Here is a 20,855-nt window from a genome sequence, read left to right as displayed (position 1 = left end):
ACTATTTTTGAATGAAATTATCTCTAACACCGCCTCTGCCTTGTAAAACAGTTGCATGCCTCTTTCATTTCAATCTTGAATCTTTTTTTGCTAATCTGTGACGATTTCATTAATTGAGAAAAATGGGAAATGTTGTTGGGGAGAGAAACAAACACCTTTTTGCAATCAATAGTTTCCTAAGATCTGGTATGAACATTTCTCAGACCTCATCAAAGACGTACATGTCAATATAAACAGATAGGAAGCCAGACATTTTTGCCTCCTATATTTGTCAAGCAAAAGAAGGGAAATCAAGGCCAGGAGGAGTTATCAGGGAGAAGGTAGGAACCGTCTTCCAGTCTTCATCCCTGGTCTCCTGCTGTAGCATGTTTGCTTGGTCCCTTGCAATCAACTCCTTCTTAGGCTCAGAGCACTCCAAATAAACCAGCTCTGGTTCCCCCAGTGCCACCATCAATCTGCTGTAGAGATGGATGCAAAAGGTTCTGAGGAGCAGCTGAGGAAGGACTGGGGACCGATTTGTGGCATGTATAAAAATAATCTTGAGAACCTCTGGCCATGGAAGACGATTCTCTAGTGCAGTGGTCACCAACTGGTCAATCGCAATCGACTGGTCGATCCTAGAGGATCTCCCAGCTGATCGCAATCTCCGGTGGCACAGCAAGGCTGCTGCTAAGACAGGCTCCCTGCCTGCCTTGGTCCCATGCCGCTCCCGGAAGTGCCCAGCACAGCCCCGGGGGAGGGAGGGCAGGGGTCGCCTTCTGCGCGCTGCTCCTGCCTGCAAGCACCGCCCCCGCAGCTCCCATTGGCCGGGAACAGGGAGCAGTGGCCAATGGGAGCTGCAGGGGTGATGCTTGCAGAGAGGGGCAGTGCGCTGAGCCATGTGCCACCCCCCCCAGGGCCGCAGGGGCGCGTTGGCCCCTTCTCCCCTCCTGCACCTTGAACCCCCTCCTGCACCCCAAGCACCAGCCTAATCCCCCTCCCAGAACCAGCACCACCACTCCCTCCTGCACACCAACCCTTTGCCACGGCCCAGAGCCCCCTCCTGCACCCAAACTCCCTCCCAGAGCTTGCATCCCCTTCTGCACCCCAACCTTCTGCCCCAGGCTCAGCCCAGAGCCCCCTCCCACACTGCAAACCCCTCAGCCCCAGCCCAAAGCCTGCACCACCTCCCAAACTCCAGTCCCCTACCCCAGCCTGGTGAAAGTGAGTGAGGGTGGGGGAGAGCGAGTGACGGAGGTTGGGGGATGGAGTGAGCGGGGCGGGGCTTTGGGGAAGGGGTGGGGTAGATCCTTGGTTGGCCTTAAATTCAAAAAGTGATCATGGGCATAAAAAGGTTGGAGACCACTGGTCTAGTGTCTTTACTTCCAGGCTCTTTTTTAGCTACCTTAGCTATTACATTCATCGTACTGAACTGAGTTATGATACGTTCCGTATGACACACTGGTTTAAGTCTGGATTTAGCCTTACCAAGTGGAATGCTTCATGTGAGTGCTGGAAACTCAGCAGCATGTACAGCAGAACGGACAGCGCTCCCTCCCTCACAATGGGGTATAGCAACTTGGAAAAGACCTATGGAGGGAAAAGCACAGAAAGGCAAGGTGCACACACTACCAAAGCACTACATTAAACATGGTGGCCTCACGTCTTATTAAGATTGGTGGAAACACCTCTGCATGACTCAGGAAACTCTCTGATCTGCTCTTTTAAGCCAAGTAGGGTGAGGCCTGGTTGGTGCATGGATGTGGAGAGTGCCATGGAATACAACTTCAGACTGTACAGCGTCTAATAACAGCAGAGATAGAGGGATGTTCTGGAGGCGCAAGCCAGGAAGATTAGGGATAATTCCAGTTTGGGATGATGAAGGACCATAACCCAAACTCCTTGGGCTAGTTGAGGCTGAGAGACAATCCCTACCCTGAAGAGCTTACATTCTAAACAGACACGATATGTACATGCCACCCCAGCATTGCAAGCCTAATCCCAGCTAATCCCGGTGTGGAGGAGAGTTGCGGGAGGACAACTGGAGTCTTGGAGAGTGGGCCCACCCTGCACGCACCCTGCAGGGACAGCTCCTGTCTTACAGAGCCAGTCTGGCTCCCTACGATCAGGTGCATGATAGGATCGCAGAGCCACTCAGATTCGGCCTGGCCAACCCTCCAAACTGACAGGAGGGAGGCAGGGCCAAATTTGAGTGAGTGGTATTGTGACCAGACACCAACTTCTGGCTGGGCCAAACCCTGGGCACCAGGCCACGGTGTCTGGAGAGGAGAGTGGGGCTCAACCCCATGAAACAGAAGCCATAGCGGTCAGCTGTGTGCAGGGCAGGCTCGCTGTCTAAACCCCACCCCCCACTCCACAGCCTCCCCTGTGTACTGGGCCAGAAGTATATGTTTGCCTAGGCCAGTGCCCTGTGATGGGTTAATCCAGCCCTGGACATGGCAACCGTCCTGTGACCCAATGGTGGGTCAGGACCCACTGTTTGGGAAATATTGTCATAGGGAATCTGTGGCAGAGCCACGAACACAAGGCTCTTGGACCAGCAGAAGTCAATATTAGGGGAGTGATGAAAACAGAGACAAGGCCCTGGAGGGAGACTGGAGAGTTTTAAAAATCAAGACAGCCGTCCTGACATGGAGCCCTCTCTGCATTGAGACAGTGGGCGGCAGCAGCATGGGGAGCTGAGCCAAGCGCTGGGGAGACCGTGAGAGGAGACGAAGGCACAAACGGTGACTGCAGCACAGGGGATCCCAGTAACGTCTCACCAGCTCCCTAGGCACAGTAATTAAGAGCTGCTCCAAGAGGAAACAGTTTCTGTTCCCTGCACCCTCCAGATTCCTACTTCTGGAGGAGCAATTCTTGAAGTCAAGTTCAAGTGTATTTACGGCAGAAGCAGCCTTGCCAGCACACCTGACTTACTCCCAAGTGCTGCGATTCTAGGTGTGTCGGCTGACGGTGGCTGGGTGAGATGAGACCGAGGCTGCTTTCTCCGTCCAGTGGCAGCAAAGCAAGGAGCACAGAGCAGCGGGGTGTGGTCGGTCTCTTTATCCTCCTCTCCACAAGACAGAGGCTGAATCCCACATCCCCAAGCTTCAGCAACCCCAGAGGCTAGTGCGTGCCCTGGCTTCCTTTCCTGGCTGCCCCGCCAGCCCCGAAGTGGCGGCTGCTGCTGAGCCAACACATCTTCAAAGCACCCTGTCTCTCTTCAGTACCAGACAGGGAATGGCTCACTCCGCAGGCAGGCAAAGCGGGGAAGGAAGGAAGGAAGGAAGGAAGGAAGGAGGAGCATGTACTGGCCCTTGGCAGGGCAGAGAGAGACACCCTGCAATGCTGAAGATGACAGAGAGGAGAGAGATACAAGGCAAGAGAAAGGGAAGGTCTGGGTGGCGGGGCTTCCTGTCATCAGGACCTAGACTGGATAGGCTTAGTGGGAAGGGATACTCTTGAGACAAGAATCCCCTGTTCCTGGGATTGCCATGTGGGAGGCTTCGCAAACATAGATTTGATGGGCAGGTCAGGCAGGGGCACAGAAAGCTCTCCGAGCGGTTTTCATACTGTAGTGAGGAGTCTCTCACAAAAAGAGAACGTAATGAGCCTGTGGTTACAGCACCTGCTTGAGAGTGAGGAGATCCACCTTCTATTCCTGGCTGTGCCATGGACTCGAAGCTTGAACCCTGGCAAGTCATCGGACCTCTCTGGGCCAGGAATTTCCCTCTCTGCAAGGGGAGGATAACAGCTTCCCAGCTCACAGGAGTGTTTGGAAGCTCACCACTCAACGAGGTGCTGGCACTGTTACTCGGGATGCCAGGCATAACTGTTTCACTTGTACATTGCCCTGCCCCCAGTGGCCAGTTGTGTGCACCTGCTGTGTCTCTCCACCCACCATGACCGTGAGCTCTTTGGAGCAGAGACTCCCTGTTAAACATGTGAAGTGTCCCTCGCCCCATCCCTCATCAGGGTTGGAAGTGCTGCCACAATGCCAAGATAAGTTGAGCTCCTCAGATGGGAGGCGCTAAACAAGTGTAAAGCGATGTTACATTTTCTAAACTAATCTTCACTTTCTTTGCCATGATGTTTCCAACACCTTCAGCCCCTCAGACAAATCACTGGAAGCTGTGCGTTGAAAGCAGAGGGCTAGTAACCATTTCCTCCTCTTTCAAGATCGGCATCTCACAAGATAACGGGCAAAAAATGCCAACACTTCCGAAACTAATCTATAACTCATCGCTACCATAATCCCAGCAGCTAAATGCATCACAAGATGTCATAAATATAAAGGGAAGGGTAAGCACCTTTAAATCCCTCCTGGCCAGAGGAAAAACCCTTTCACCTGTAAAGGATTAAGAAGCTAAGATAACCTCGCTGGCACCTGACCAAAATGACCAATGAGGAGACAAGATACTTTCAAAACTGGAGGAGGGGGGGAACAAAGGGTTCCCTCTGTCTGTGTTGGTTTTTTGCCGGGACCAGAGCAGGAATGCAGGTCAGAACTCCTGGAAAGGGTTAATAAGCAATCTAGTTAGATATGCGTTAGATTCCGTTTTGTTTAAATGGCTGATAAAATAACTTGTGCTGAATGGAATGTATATTCCTGGTTTTGTGACTTTTTGTAACTTAAGGTTTTGCCTAGAGGGATTCTCTATGTTTTGAATCTGATTACCCTGTAAGGTATTCACCATCCTGATTTTACAGAGGTGATTCTTTTACTTTTTCTTTAATTAAAATTCTTCTTTTAAGAACCTGATTGTTTTTTCATTGTTCTTAAGATCCAAGGGTTGGGGTCTGTGTTCACCTATGCAAATTGTGAGGATTTTTATCAAGCCTTCCCCAGGAAAGGGGGTGTAGGGCTGGGGGGGATTTTGGGGAGAAAGACATTTCCAAGCGGGCACTTTCCCTGTTATTTTTGTTAGACGCTTGGTGGTGGCAGCAATAAGGTCCAGGGACAAAAGGTAAAATAGTTTGTACCTTGGGGAAGTTTTAACGTTAGATGGTAAAAATAAGCTTAGGGGGGTTTTCATGCAGGTCCCCACATCTGTACCCTAGAGTTCAGAGTGGGGAAGGAACCTTGACACAAGCCAATTTTAAATGGCGGTCAGGTCAGTTTCTAATGAATTGACATTGGAAGGAAAGAACAAAAGCAGCAGCAGGAGAAATAATATGCCCCTGCCACTCTCAGTTTGGTTCATTGAAGAGGTATTTGCAGTTAACAATAACACTTTACACTTGAATAGTGCCTTCCATGGCTGATTCTCCAAGGTAGGTAAGTATTGTCCCTGTGACGTTGCACTCCATATGTTTATGGAAATATGCTTATGAGAGTGTGAATATGATGTAACTGGAGTATGCTTTATGCAAAAGGTCTCTTGTAAAGTATCATTACAAAGCTTATAATCTACTGAGTGTGGTCATCCTATTTGTATGTATGTATCATTCTTATATCTAAAACTAGAAATATGAAGTATTATTCTGAAGTCCTACTGTAATTATGCAAAGTGTGGGCCATTAATGGTGGCTCAGAATCTTGATGGCTCCCGTCAACTAAGACAATTGGCTGTAAATGGCTCTGTTTACTTGCAAAACTTCCTGGGTACGTGCTGGCCAGCCTTGGAAGAATGGAGACTAGGGGTTTCACAGGACATGTGAGCATGTCAAATGATACTGGAATTCATCTTAAACCTGGTGCTTTTCCATTTAGAAGGAGGGGTGGGAACCCAGAAAGAAACAAAGGATTCCTGCCTTGTGCCAAAGCTATAAAAGGGGGTGGAACATTCCCAGTCATGTGGAATCCCCTGCTTTTCACGTAAGCTACCTGCTGGAACTAACAAGGTCTGTACCAGGGAAAAGGATTAGGCCCAGACTAGGAAGGAGTCTAGTCTGTGAAAGAAACTTATTGGAACATGTGTGAGGGTGAGATTTACTTGTACTCAGTTTCTTAATGTATTAGGCATAGACTTGCATGTTTTCTTTTACTTTGCATGGTAACTTGCTTTGTTCTGTCTGTTATTACTTGAAACAACTTAAATCCTACTTTTTATACTTCATAAACTCACTTTTGTTTATTAATTAATCCAAAGTAAGTGATTAATACCTGGGGGAGCAAACAGCTGTGCATATCTCTCCATCAGTATTATAGAGGGCAAACAATTTATGAGTTTATCATGTATATGCTTTATACAGAGTAAAACAGATTTGGGATTTAGATCCCATTGGAAGCTGGGTGTCTGAGTGCTGAAGACAGGAGTACTTGCTAAGACATTTTCAGTTAAGTCTGCAGCTTTGAGGACATGGTTTGGACCCTGGGTCTGTATTTGCAGCAGGCTAGCATGTCTGGCTCAACAAGACAGGGTTCTGAAGTACCAAGCTGGCAGGGAAAAGGGGGTTAAAAAGGTAGTCTCAGCACATCAGGTGACAGTTCCAAGGGTGACAGTTCCAAGGGGTCTCTGTGACCAAGCCCATCACAGTCCCCCATTGTACAAATGGGGAGACTGAGGCAGAGAGATGCAGGGGTAATATTTTCTAAAGTGGCCATTGATTTTGGGTACCCAGCTGCGTTGAGCATCGACCACAACAGTTAACATCAATAGGAACTACGGATGCTTGGCACTTCTGAAAATGAGGTCTTAAGTGTCTCAAGTTGGGCCCTCCAACAATGAGGTATCCAAAATCCACAGTCACTTTAGAGGTGGCTGTAATTGTCTTGTCTGAGGAAACATGTTGAGCCAATGAGAATCAGACAATGAACTCCTGACTCCCTGTCTCCTGCTCTAATGATTAGGCAGCTCTGCCTCCCAGTTCTATAGATCCATTGTATGTGGAGGCAAGAACTGCTAGCTAGAAAGCCTTACACGGCAGACTCCAGTCTACCAGTTCTGTAGATAGTAAGATAAGGTGGGTACAAACTCCAGTGGGTACAAGCCACTAGCACAGCTCCAATGCACCAAATATCCAATTCTACAGTGACTCCTTTAATCACCTGGTTGCAGCACTAATGTCAATATAAGTCTCAGTCAAATTTGATCAAAAGGCAGGACAGAGAAGCTCCAGTACTAAAGGGGAAGGAGAGACTCTGACTGCAGCCATGTCTGAAGGGCACACTGACCTTTTCAATTTTCAAAAGAGTGACTTCAATCAAGATGCTGAACTTTTTCACTGCAGCCAAACCTTTCAGTAGAGCAATGATCCATTTGTCTATGTTCTTCCCTAGGGGCCAAGAGACCCAGTCAATCATCCTACAATGGAAAACAAATATGTGGAATAATGACTTAAAATATGATTATAAAATCCATGATGTCCCAGACAACCCCGTTCCCTCCAAAATCCTATCCAGGAGCTTGGGACAACCCAAGAAGAAACTGCCCCAAATAAATCATCCCATGTTTTACACCAAGAGCAGTGACTGCTGGATTAGGATTTTGGTAATTCAGTCAGCACTACATAGCCGGTAAGAAGGTCTGATCCAAAACCTATTAAAGTGGATGGTGAGTCTTTCCAGTGGTGATCATATAGAATCATAGAACCGCAGGGTGAGAAAGGACCGGAAGGATCATCTAGTTTAATCCCCTGCCAAGATGCAGGATTCGTTTTGTCTAAACCATCCAGACAGATGGCTCTCCAGCCACCTTTTGAAAACCTCCAATGAAGAAGCGTCCACAACCTCCCTAGAGATCTGTTCCACTGTCCTACTGTTCTTACAGTAAGGACATTTTTCCTGCACTGGGTTTCAATGAGTTTAGGATCAGCTTATAGTTAGGCTTGGCGGAATTTCATTATTTTTTATTATAATGTCGACAGTTATATTGATGTTTATCTTGAAGCATTTTTTCTATTTTTATCTATTTAATTTTGTATAGTTGCAGAAAATTATGTGGGGGCTCAAACTAATTATGTAATGACAGTATCTGTTGAGATTCAAAATGTTGAAGCTTTACAATTGTTAGTATTAAAACATCAATGGTCAATATTACGAGTCGAAGTATACAGTGCAAATATCGTTAAATCAAACTCTAATAAATTCTCAGAAAGCATTTTTCTTGCTTTGCCTATTTGTAAACTTAGATTATTATCAATGGAAATATTTTATCATCATTTGTGTGTGTTTGTGAAACCATCTCAGGTTCAATGAGCTTTCATCCAATCACAGGCAGGTTTCCGATGGAACCCTGCATAGGTTCCTGGCAGGTGATGGGGAATCCAGGTTTCCAGGTTTCCACAGCTGTGGGGCAGCCCCACCATGGCAGAGTTTCCTGGCTTCCTGCCGTGGAGCTGAGGAGCACAGAAGCCCCAGCTCTAACTGGGCTCTGTCCTCATATTAACAACCTGGAGCCAAAAAAACCCTGAGAGACCCCACTTGAGCAGCAGTGAAAGAGAGCAGAATCATGTAAATTTCAGTCAGCTGCCACAGGTCCCACAGGAACACATTTTGTTTCAGAAACAACATGTGTCTATGGTTCTGAAATGAAATTTTTTGAAATTTCCCGCCAACCAGAAATTCTAAGTTTCAGCCAGCTCTACATAGAACTCCACCTAGCTCTTAGGCCTGGTCTACACTACGAGTTTAGGTCGAATTTAGCAGCGTTACCTCCATTTAACCCTGCACCCGTCCACACAACAAAGTCCCTTTTTTCGACTTAAAGGGCTCTTAAAATTGATTTCTTTACTCCACCCCCGACGAGGGGATTAGCGCTGAAATCGGCCTTGCCGGGTCGAATTTGGGGTACTGTGGATGCAATTTGACGGTATTGGCCTCCGGGAGCTATCCCAGAGTGCTCAGTTGTGACCCCTCTGGACAGCGCTCTCAACTCAGATGCACTGGCCAGGTCGACAGGAAAAAGGCCCGTGAACTTTTGAATCTCATTTCCTGTTTGGCCAGCATAGTGAGCTCACCTGCACAGGTCACCATGCAGAGCCCATCAGCACAGGTCACCATGCAGTCCCAGAATCGCCGAAGAGCTCCAGCATGGACCAAATGGGAGGTACGGGATCTGATTGCTGTATGGGGAGACAAATCCGTGCTGGCAGAACTCCATTCGAAAAGACGAAGTGCCAAAATATTTGAAAAAATCTCCAATGGCATGAAGGACAGAGGCTATAAGAGGGACCCGCAGTGAAAATTAAGGAGCTCAGGCAAGCCTACCAAAAAAACAGAGAGGCAAACGGATGCTCCGCTTCAGAGCCCCCAGACGTGCCGGATGAGCTGCATGCCATTCTAGGGGGTGCAGCCACCACTACTCCAACCCTGTGCTTTGATTCCGTCCAAGGAGTGGGAGGCAACACGGAAGTGGGTTTTGGGGCAAGCAAGATGATGCTGAGGAGGAGGTTGTAGATAGCTCACAGCAAGGAAGCAGAGAAACCGGTTTCCCCAACAGCCAGGATCTGTTTATCACCCTGGACCTGGAGCCAGTACCCACCGAACCCACACAAGGTGGGCTCCTGGTTTCTGAAGGTGGAGAAGAGACCTCTAGTGAGTGTACCTTTGTAAATATTATACGTGGTTTAAAAGCAAGCGTGTTTAATTATTAATTTGCCCTGGCATTCGCGGCCAGTACAGCTACTGGAAAAGTCTGTTAACGTGTCTGGGGATGGAGTGGAAATCCTCCAGGGACATCTCCATAAAGCTCTCCTGGATGTACTCCCAAAGCCTTTGCAAAAGGTTTCTGGGAAGGGCAGCCTTATTCCGTCCTCCATGGTAGGACACTTTACCACGCCAAGCCAGTAGCACATAGTTGGGAATCATTGCAGAACAAAGCATTGCAGCATATGGTCCTGGTGTTTGTTGGCATTCAAACAACATCCGTTCTTTATCTCTCTGTGTTACCCTCAGGAGAGAGTGATATCATTCATGGTCACCTGGTTGAAATAGGGTGGTTTTAGTGAGCAGACATTCAGAGGTGCCCGTGCCTGCTGGGCTGTTTGCCTGTGGCTGAACAGAAATCTTCCAGAGAATTGGGTGTGTATGTGTGTGTGTGGGGGTGGGGGGTTAGTTGGGTTTCTGCTGCACATGAACCCGGAAACTGCAGCCCCTCCTTTTAAATTGCCAACCCGTTTTAAATGGCCAACGCAACAGCTACTTCGTATGGGAAATGAGGGCGCTGCTATTTGAAGCCATTCCCACATGTTATGAAGGTTAAACAAACCAAAAGACTGGCTTACCACGGCTGCCTGCAAGCCGAATTCTGTTGCCCGGCCCTGCATGAGTGATCTCTCACACCAAACCGGCATACCCTCAATAAGAGGCAAAATGCGACCTTGTAACGAAAACACGTGTGCTATGTAATGTTAACAGCAAGGTTTACCATGAAAGAGTGTCCCCATTGTTCTATAAAATGTGTCTTTTTAACTACCACTCTCCCTTTTTTTTTCCTCCACCAGCTGCATATGTTTCTCCTTCCCAGAGGCTAGCCAAGATTAGGAGAAAAAAACGCACTCGCAATGAAATGTTCTCTGACCTCATGCTGACCTCCCACACTGACAGAGCACAGCAAAATATGTGGAGGCAGACAATCTCAGAGTGCGTGAAAACACAATATGACCGCGAGGAGAGGTGGCGGGCTGAAGATGATAGATGGCGTCAGCTTGCTGCAAGAAGGCAGGAGTCAATGCTCAGGCTGCTGGAGGATCAAACTCAAATGCTCCAGCATATGGTTGAGCTGCAGGAAAGGCAGCAGGACCACAGACCGCCGCTACAGCCCCTGTGTAAACAACTGCCCTCCTCCCCTAGTTCCATAGCCTCCTCACCCAGATGCTCAAGAACGCGGTGGGGAGGCCTCTGGCCACCCAGCCACTCCACCCCAGAGGATTGCCCAAGCAACAGAAGCTGGCATTCCATAAGTTTTAAAGTGCTGTGTGGCCTTGTCCTTCCCTCCTCCACCACCTCACCTGGTGCTTCCCTCCTCCATCACCCCTCCCGGGCTACCTTGGAAGTTATCCCCCTATTTGTGTGATGAATAAATAAAGAATGCCTGAATGTGAAGCAACAATGACTTTATTGCCTATGCAAGCGATGATCAAAGGGAGGAGGGGAGGGTGCTTAGCTTACAGGAAAGTAGAGTGAACCCAGGGTGGGAGAGTTTCCATCAAGGAGAAACAAACAGAACTTTCACACCGTAGCCTGGCCAGTCATGAAACTGGTTTTCAAAGCTTCTCTGATGCGCACCACACCCTCCTGTGCTCTTCTAACCACCCTGGTGTCTGGCTGCGCATAATCAGCGGCCAGGCAATTCGCCTCAACCTCCCACCCTGCCATAAATGTCTCCCCCTTACTCTCACAGATATTATGGAGTGCACAGCAAGCAGTAATAACAATGGGAATATTGGTTTCACTGAGGTCTAAATTACTCAGTAAACTGCGCCAGCGTGCTTTTAAACACCCAAATGCACATTCTACCACCATTCTGCACTTGCTTAGCCTATAGTTGAACAGCTCCTGACTACTGTCCAGGCTGCCTGTGTATGGCTTCATGAGCCATAGCATTAAGGGGTAGGCTGGGTCCCCAAGGATAACTATAGGCATTTCAACATCCCCAACGGTTATTTTCTGGTCTGGAAAGTAAGTCCCTTGCTGCAACTGTTGAAACAGACCAGAGTTCCTGAAGATGCGAGCGTCATGTAGCTTTCCCAGCCATTCCACATTGATGTTGGTGAAACGTCCCTTGCAGTGCTTGCAGCACCATTGAAAAGCACCCCTTTCGGTTTATGTACTCACTGCCTTGGTGCTCCGGTGCCAGGATAGGGATATGGGTTCCGTCTATCGCCCCACCACAGTTAGGGAATCCCATTGCAGCGAAGCCATCCACTATGACCTGCACATTTCCCAGAATCACTACCCTTGATATCAGCAGCTCAGTGATTGTGTTTGCTACTTGCATCACAGCAGCCCCCACGGTAGATTTGCCCACTCCAAATTGATTCCCAACTGACCGGTAGCTGTCTGGCGTTGCAAGCTTCCACAGGGCTAACGCCACTCGCTTCTCAACTGTGAGGGCTGCTCTCATCTTAGTATTCTTGCGCTTCAGGGCAGGGGAAAGCAAGTGACAAAGTTCCATGAAAGTGCCCTTACACATGCGAAAGTTTCGCAGCCACTGGGAATCGTCCCAGACCCACAACATGATGCAGTCCCACCAGTCTGTGCTTGTTTCCCAGGCCCAGAATCGGCGTTCCACGCCATGAACCTGCCCAACTGACACTATGATGCGCACATTGCAGGGGCCCGTACTTTGTGAGAAGTCTATGTCCGTGTCCTCATCACTCTCGTCACCATGCTGCAATTGCCTCCTCCTTGCCTGGTTTCACTTTTCTTGCAGGTTATGGTTCTGCATATCCTGCTGGATAATGCGCACGGTGTTTATAGTGCTCATAATTGCCGCGGTGATCTGAGCGGGCTCCATGTTCCCAGTGCTATGGTGTCTGCTCTGAAAAAAGGCGCGAAACGACTGTCTGCCGTTGCTCTGACGGAGGGGGGGGGTGACTGACAACATGGCTTACAGGGTTGGTTTACAGGGAATTAAAATCAACAAAGGGGGTGGCTTTGCACCAAGGACAAATGGAATGGCCCCCTCAAGGATAGAACTCAAAATCCTGGGTTTAGCAGGCCATTTATTTCACGGAGGGAGGGGGGAGAAAATGAATACAAAACAAATCTGATCTATTTCTTGTTTTGATCCACTTCATCTATCTTTATACATCTTGCTGGCAGCAGACGGTGAAGTACGACTGCTGGCCATCGTCATCTCCTGGCTGCTCACCAAAAGACGGTGCAGTACGACTACCGGCAGGACTGAAACTCCATGAGATGAAACTTAAAAAGGGAAATGACCTCGCTGAGTCACTCCCATGTCTGCCCAGGTGCTCCTGACTGACCTCACCGAGGTCGGCTAAAAGAGCACCCAGGAGTACGGCGACGATGGCTACCAGTCATACTGCACCGTCTGCTGCCAAAAGGCAATGAGCTGCTGCTGTGTAGCAATGCAGTACCATATCTGCGCCAGCACCCAGGAGACATACGGTGACGGTGAGCTGAGCAGGCTCCATGCTTGCCATGTTATGGCGTCTGCATGGGTAACCCAGGAAAAAAGGAGCGAAACGATTGTCTGCCGTTGCTTTCACGGAGGGAGGGAGGGAAGGGGGGGGGCCTGACGATATGTACCCAGAACCATCTGCGACAATATTTTTGCCCTATCAGGCATTGAAATTTCTACCCAGAATTCAAATGGGCAGCAGAGACTGTGGGATAGCTACCCACAGTGCAACGCTCCGGAACTCGACGGTTGCCTCGGTACTGTGGACGCACTCTGCCGACTAAATGCACTTAGAGCATTTATGTGGGGACACACACAATCGACTGTATAAAAACGCTTTCTACAAAACCGACTTCTATAAATTTGACCTAATTTCGTAGGGTAATCTCAAAGCACTTTACAGAGGAAGTCAATATCGTGAACCTCATTTTACAGATGGAATAAATATAATGCCACTGAAAGGCAGCCACACAGAAACACTTATGTGGACAGAGATAGAAATGATCCACTGAATTTTTGTAAGAGGCATTTCTCTCCAATGTTCTTGGTCAAAATATCCCATTCCTCACTCCCCACTTTGCTGTTGTACTGTGTGCTGATTATCCCCTAGCTACAACCTTCCCACCCCAGAGGTGGCTGCCTTCACCCATCATTGAAAGATTTTGCTATGTATGTAGTTTCTAAAGCATTCTGAGATGAAAGGGGCTGCATACACATGTAAACTATTACTATATTTGCTATGTGTCGAGCTAGATGGTTCCATGCACAAAAATAAAATCCCTTTGTGACTTTCAAAGTAATTCCACTTCGAAGAAAGAATGATGTTAATGTAGCTCTCTGGAGCGCCATCAATTTATAAACAGTCCACCAAAACTTCCGCTGGCTCCTAAGTGAGCCTAATGACATTTCACAAGCTCTGCTTAATGCTTCGGTAGCAATGAGTAATCATTCATCGTAACAGAGGATTTTAAAGGAAAGAGGCAATTGATTTTGTGACGGCTATTTTTGGAAGCTGATGCTCTTAGTGGAATTATCGATTAGAGTCCACAGCGGCATCTGGGATTAGCTCCCCATGAAAAGAAAGAAAAGACCATGGGGGTTGGAAATGGCACTGAAATGCAGACGTGTTTTGACTCGGATCACTTTAGATTTTATGAAAACAAACCCCACCCCAGCAAGTCAAAGAGAATTTTGTGCTGGTGGAAGGGACGTATATGCGGAAGCCTCTTATTTCTCCACAGTCCAGGTATAAGGGATACGCCAATGAACAGTGCTAGCTCCCACCATGTAGCCTGGAATGGAATGGACGCACCCGGCACTAAAACAGGTAGAGAAGGGGTTAATGCTCTGCAAAGGGAGCCAGGGAGAAGACCAGCTCCACTTAAGGGAACCAGCTCAGCCTGCCCTTTATGAAGGATTGTTTGTACTTGGGCTCATGAGAGCACACACACAACCTGGAGGACAAGGTGGATGTGGGTATCAAAGGAAAGCAGGAAGTGGCCTCTCTGAGGAGCCCAGAGGATGAAGACTCTCCTAGGCCAAGCCGGCTCAAGGAACCTGGGAGAGGGAGGAGTTTTGGGACTTGGACACAGGCCTGCAGAGGAGGCTGCTGAGCCCAGAGAGGAGACTCTATCCCAAGCCTGATCTTGAAGAACCACTTCTAGAATGCCTGATGTTCATTCAGCCCTATTAGCTGCCCCTGTTCTCTACCTCCTCTGGTTACTTAGGAGCTGGCTCTTTAAACCCTTGTTCTCCCTGAGTAGCCCCGCCCCCTGGTTAACGGGTGCTGAAGCAATTAGGGATCAAAGCCTCCACAGTTCATTCACTCCTTGGCATCTCCATTGAGTCTGCTAACAAGGGGGCTACCTCTTGCGTGACTCCAAGATCTGCACTGAGACCACCACCGATCACCATTAGACGGCAGCCAAGCACCATTAGATTACAGCTAATTTCCATTTCATCAAGTTAGGACACATCTGTACCACTGTCCTGCAGGAGAAAAAGGTCCTCTGGCATTTTACCCATCCAGCCCCCCTTCATTCCACTACTGGAGCAACCAAAAGAAATAGCTCTGCCATTCTAAGACAAAAGATATACTTGGTTGTGCATTGAGTGGCTAAATCCTACCATGTAATCTGCAAACTAGAGTTAAAAGCATGTCCAGGCAACATACAGGGAAGGTCTACTTCTGCAGGAGCTCAACTGCAGGCAGGAAATGGGAGACAGAACAACTCTGGTTTTCCTTTATAATCTCTCTCAAGCTAGGTAGTTCTAATGCATCCATCGGGGTGGGATCTGGGTGCTACACAGTATCTGAGCTATGTCATTAACTGATTACTAACCAGCCCATCACCTTCTGTAGTTCCTCTGTGCTCCAGGCTTTCCAAGCATGTGGAGCTCCCTGTTCTATAGCTGTGACTTTCGCAGGAGCTAGGGTAGAAGGGAGCTGCTGCTCCAGAAGCCAGTCAGTTGTGCCTTACTAGCCACCAGCGCCAGCAGCTGTGCTGCCCAGACCCTCCTGATATTCCCTGTAGGGAAAACAGCAGCTCTGAGGTCAGGCTGAAGCCATTTGCACAGCCAGGGTGCGTGCAAGGGATACGTCACTCAGTTAAATAAAGATCCAAAGCACCGGCACTTTCAGAAGTGCCTAGTGATTTTGGAGGACTCCATTTCAGATGCCCAGCTTGAGACACCTTAAAGGGACTTGATTTTCAGAGGGCAGGTTCTCAGCACTTTCTGAAAATCAGGCCCTTTTAAGGTGTCTCAAGTGGGGAACCTAAAAATCACAAGTACCTGTTGAAAATCTTGGCCTTATTCCCAGAGTCCTGCATGCTTGGAGGGTAGTGAGGAGGGAACGCAAAATTCTCCTGTCCCCAAACCCCTCAAACCTCCACACTAGGGATGTACAGGATACCAGCAAAGAGCATTCTGCTCCTAAGCCTGAGTCCTGGGATGAAATTGCTAGGAAGGGTTGAATGTAGCTATTGGGCAGGTCTTTCTCTGGCCTGAGGCACAGCAAGAATCCTTCCAGGACGTTCAGCAACCGGTACCTCCCCACATCTCCTACCTACTGATTGCCGTCATCATCTGCATATCCGTTATGCTGTCATCGTTGGTTAGGTTTCTTATGACACCATCCATGAGCTCTAGTGGAACGTATTGGACCACGCTGGCCAAGGCATTCGATGGAGCTTCCTGCTCCTCTGCAAGATATTAGTAAGAACAGACAGCATTAAAGCTGGTAGTTGCTGGGAAATCCGATTTACATTATCCTGTCTCTATGGCAAAGGTCGGATCCTTTCTAGCTACACAAAGGGCCAGCTCATCAGCTAGTCTAAATCAGCATAGCTCCATCGACTCAACACTGATCTGTTCTGGGATGGCAGTTCCTATGTTCTTAACGGCACACAAGGCATGCGGTCGTGGCAGACACCCTGGGTGCTTTGTGAGGCACATAGCTGAAAGAGGGGCAGGGATCACATGCAAATGAATGCTAGCCCCTGGAGTGTGCTATTGCTTTTCTAACAGCTGGCCAATTGGTCCCGACCCCTAGATCCCTATGCAAGCAAATTCCCTCTCTATGCTTGTTCTCTATAACCTCCAATGGGACGTGTGACACTCTGCACCTCATATTTACCGTAGTAATATGATTATGATGCATCTTGTACAAGATATGCCATGTGAGGTGTCTATGGAAAAGTTAGGATAATGATATTTAGCAAACCATATTTATATAATGTATCATTTTTGTATCTGGCATTACGAATATTAACTATGTATTTGTATTTTAAATGTGGTTGCCCCGGGTAACACTCATAAAGCTTTACATACAGTCTGTGAGCAGCCTGTTCAAGTTGAATGGCCCATCAACAAAGACAATGAGCCATGAGAAAAGCTTATCTTCATCTGATGAACTGTCCTGGGGACGCTTCAGTCATCCCGTGAACAATGGCCACCATAACTCATCGGGAGCACGCAAGGGCTTGTGACCAGATCACACGATATTGAACGCAATTTTCGTACATGTATTTTTCCACAAACTGGGCTGGGAATTTGGCTTGGAACAAAGGGGTTCCCGCGATATGGAAGAAACTATAAAAGGAGGAAGTGACATCACCACGGGGCCTCAATCCCCACACCAGAGAACACCTGGAAACATCTGTGGAACAAAGACTGAACTGAGGAAGGGGTCCCAGGCAGGGAAGAAGGAAGCCCGCCTGTGCATGGAAGCTTACTGGATTGTTTATACTATCTAACAGGGTAAGACATTGCTTGATTCAAATCCCATCTAGTGTATATTTCTTAGGTAACCGTCTTTGACCTGTTTGCTGTCACTTATAAGCACTTGAAATCTATCTTTCTGTAGTTAATACATCTATTTTATATTTTTTATCCAAAACAGTGTGGTTTGCTTGAAGTGCAGGGAAAACCTCAGCTCAATTAACAAAGGCTTGTGCATAGTCCTCTTCACATCAAGGGTGGGGAGGACTGGGTAATAAATTCATACTGGTCAGGCTTTTGACCAGGGCAGGACGGTACAGCTCTGGGGTCTTAGGCTGGAGGGCTGGGGGTATTTTGGCTGGAGCCTCTCTATTATTGGTTCATGCAGTGGCTGGCAGAGCATTCATGAACACAGCTGGGTGTGCCCCCTGCCTGTGAATGTTTGTATGAGGGCAAGCTTGGGGGGCTTTGTAACTTGTCACAATGTCACAATGTGAGGGAACCGAGATTGGTAAGACAGAGGGCTCAGCAGTACCCCCAGTTCCAGGTTGCACCCCAGGGGGCCCATTACAGGATGATCTAGGATATTTACACCCCTGGGGCATGCTTCAAGGCACAAGGCCAAAGGTGAGGTTCCAAAGCACCCAGGGCAGAAAGGTGCCCAGCTCGCACTGGAGTTTGTGGGAGTGAAGAATGGGTATTTACTGCCCACAGGGAACTGGGAGCCCCACTACCCTTTGAAATTCTCCCCCAAGTGCTTTTGTAACAACTCAGTGAGGGCCACAAGCACTGGAGCAATCACTTCTACCACATAGCATGGCTTAATGGACATCACAGAGAACACTGGAGATGGAATTTAGGGCTAAAGCCAGACGGCTTCAGAACTGAAAGCACAAGCCCTTCCCACTTGAACTGAAGGAGTAACATCGTTAGCCATCAGTAAGTAGCAGACCCACTGAGGATGGCCACTAGAGGGAGACATCATCAAATGTTTTGAAGACTCACTCTACTTCCCACTGTAGTCAATGGCAATCTTTCCACTGGCTTTGCCTGGAGTCGAGTTGGATGCTATATCACTGGTTTACACCAGCACACTGGTCAAAATTTCAGCTTGCATAATTAAAATTCTGCCTAAGTTTCCTCTGCGATCTCAACTGGATAATATATTCTTCACTTCCTGGCATAAACGATTGGGTAGGGTTGCTGTGGACTTACTGTTGTATTTCAGTAGCAGATGATCCCTTTCCTATTTATTATCACCTGTGCAACTATGTATCTGTTTTATTAAGTTCCTGAAATGCCAGATCTTTGAGGACAATGTAAAATGTAAGATGGGGTCACCAACCTTCGGCACGCGGCCCATCAGGGTAATCCGCTGGTGGGCTGCGAGACATTTTGTTTATGTTGACCGTCCACAGACACAGCCACCCACAGCTCCCAATTGCCATGGTTCGCTGTTCCTGGCCAATGGGAGCTGCAGGAAGCATGCCGAAGGTTGCCAGCCCCTGATGTAAGACATTCTATTTCATTATTAGCACACGGCTGAAAACACACTGTACTGTTTTTACCTGTCGAAGAAATGATAGTAAAAAGCTCCTTCAAGGATGGCAGAATAGAGGAAGTCTGAGCTCTCCAGATCTTCTGTAACAGTCCACTCACTTTGTTCACGTGGTCTAGAAACTCCATGATGTCATCTTCTCCTTCTGAGATACACTGGAACTGCCCAATGCACCGTATTAGCTGCTGGCAAAACAAAATCTGGTGTTTGCCCGTGGGAACACACTGAGGATGCTGGGATAAGAGCTTACTGATCTTAGCACACTGCTTGGGCCCAGGCCGCTCGCAGACTTTGCGGAGCACTTCAATCCTCAGCAGGCTGAAAATGTCACTAGCTGACGGGCTCTCCAAGATGAACTGCAGTCCCAGGTGAATATAATCTAATATGTAAAAGCTCCGTTTCCCCGCTGGCCCGTAACCTTCCTGGAGGAGACTCAGGAGGAATCGGACATTGAAGAACTCCTCAAACTCCTCCGGGTGGTAGTGGCCGTAAACTTCCAAAACCTCTTTGCCGATCTCTCTCTTAAACTTGGTGTCGCCCATGAGGTACAGCTTGGTGGAGAGTTCTAGCATGGACCAGCACTGCTCGCTGTCCATGGGCTGCTTTATTGCCTCTATGACACGTCTCACTAGCCCTTGTTTCACATTGTTGGGGTAGGAAGACATCATCACAGCTTCTAGTATCTTGTCCATTTCACCTTTCAGATTCTGAAACAGTGTGAAACAGCAGCACGTTAGTCCAGTTTTACTTTATCACCCAAAGCTTCTGAGCACCCATGGCTCCTGCTGGCTTCAGTGGGGATGGGATTGGGTGCTCAGCACTTCTGAAAATCCAGCCACTTTTATTTAGGTGCCTAATTCTCGATTTCGGAGCAGCGTTGCCAGATTGTAAAATTTGAGCCTGTGTACCTTCCCTGGCTCCCACTCCTCACCCTCCCATGTTAATCTTTAATATTACATGTAGCGAGTCCTATTAGAGGACTAATACGCAGGGTGACAATCAAGCAATAAAGACACAACTCAGAGCTGATTCTGAGATACAGGAATGATCCTCAGATTAGACAGGACCCACTTGTATCACTAAAGCAGGGCCATAAAGCGGCTTAATCAGTTTCCTGCGGATTCCTCTGGCAGAGTGTAAAACTGGCACTATGCTAAACCCTCCCCTGCTCCTGGTGTAAGGGGGTTTGGCTTGGGGAAAGGGGCGTGGCCAGAGCACCACTGCACTTCCGCAATCCCTGGGTGCTGTAACAGCCCCTTTGGGCTGTGGACAGCCAGCTGCTACTAAGAGCAGCCTTGAGGTGTTTCTTACCAGGAGCCAAGTTGGCCCCAAGATCAGGCAGCTGCAAAAAAGTGACCTGGGTCCTGCAGCAAGCACAGCTCGGCCAGATCCAATAATTGGAGAGCTCTGCAAACAATTTACACTGCTGTACTCTGCATGACTATCGACATCTACTTCCTGGACAACACGGACGATCTCGTGTCATTTCTACCTCCTAGAGGTGCCTGCCTCTGGTTATTGTGCTGAAGTGTCTTTATTGAGGCTAAAGATATCTGTCGGTCTTTTTGTGTGTGTCAGATGATTAAATTGCCAGAATTTTAAGGAGCAGCCTGGGATGACAGAGGTGAAAACGCTCCCAATTTTAGAGACCCTTATACTCTCTTTGAGTTCACACAGCCTCCTAGCCCCCGCAATTGGAGGTCATTTTCTATTCATTCCTGTAGACCTACTGTTCCAGATCATCATCGCAACTCCCCTGCACAGCTTGCAGTGACTCACTCCCCATCTCCAGCTGTCAGCCTGGGAAAATCTCAGCTCAAGACTGAGCGAGGGCCTGTTAGCTGCAGATCAGTCACATGTGATTCTGCGCCTGGGCTCGGATTCTGCGATCTCATTTCCTCCCATTTGTTTTGTGAGGAATAATACCATAACAAGTCCATAGCTACTTGTTGTCTCTGTGCCAGGCACTATGGCCACTCGGAACATCACAGCAGGGAAAGAACCCAGATCTCCCTGCTCCGGAAATATGGGCCTCTACCAACTGAACTAAGAGGAATCCTCTTTCG

At 48.2% G+C, this 20,855-nt stretch overlaps 1 protein-coding gene across 1 annotated transcript in view; it reads right to left on the bottom strand.

Annotated features, from left to right (window-relative positions):
- The window catches only part of USP35 (ubiquitin specific peptidase 35), a 65,370-nt gene that overhangs the window by 19,139 nt on the left and 25,376 nt on the right, over positions 1–20,855 (bottom strand). The window contains exons 2-5 of the mRNA XM_038383855.2: positions 18,800–19,496; positions 16,078–16,213; positions 7,097–7,226; positions 1,468–1,569 (exon numbers count right to left, since the gene is read on the bottom strand). Of these exons, the coding sequence (XP_038239783.1) occupies positions 1,468–1,569; positions 7,097–7,226; positions 16,078–16,213; positions 18,800–19,481 (1,050 nt within the window). The 5' untranslated portion in view covers positions 19,482–19,496. The remainder of the gene's footprint in view (positions 1–1,467; positions 1,570–7,096; positions 7,227–16,077; positions 16,214–18,799; positions 19,497–20,855) is intronic.

Source organism: Dermochelys coriacea, chromosome 1 (assembly GCF_009764565.3).
Source record: "Dermochelys coriacea isolate rDerCor1 chromosome 1, rDerCor1.pri.v4, whole genome shotgun sequence".
Lineage (NCBI taxonomy): Eukaryota > Metazoa > Chordata > Testudines > Dermochelyidae > Dermochelys > Dermochelys coriacea.
Note: the sequence above shows the minus strand (reverse complement) of the source record. Positions and strands in the feature narration are given on the sequence as shown.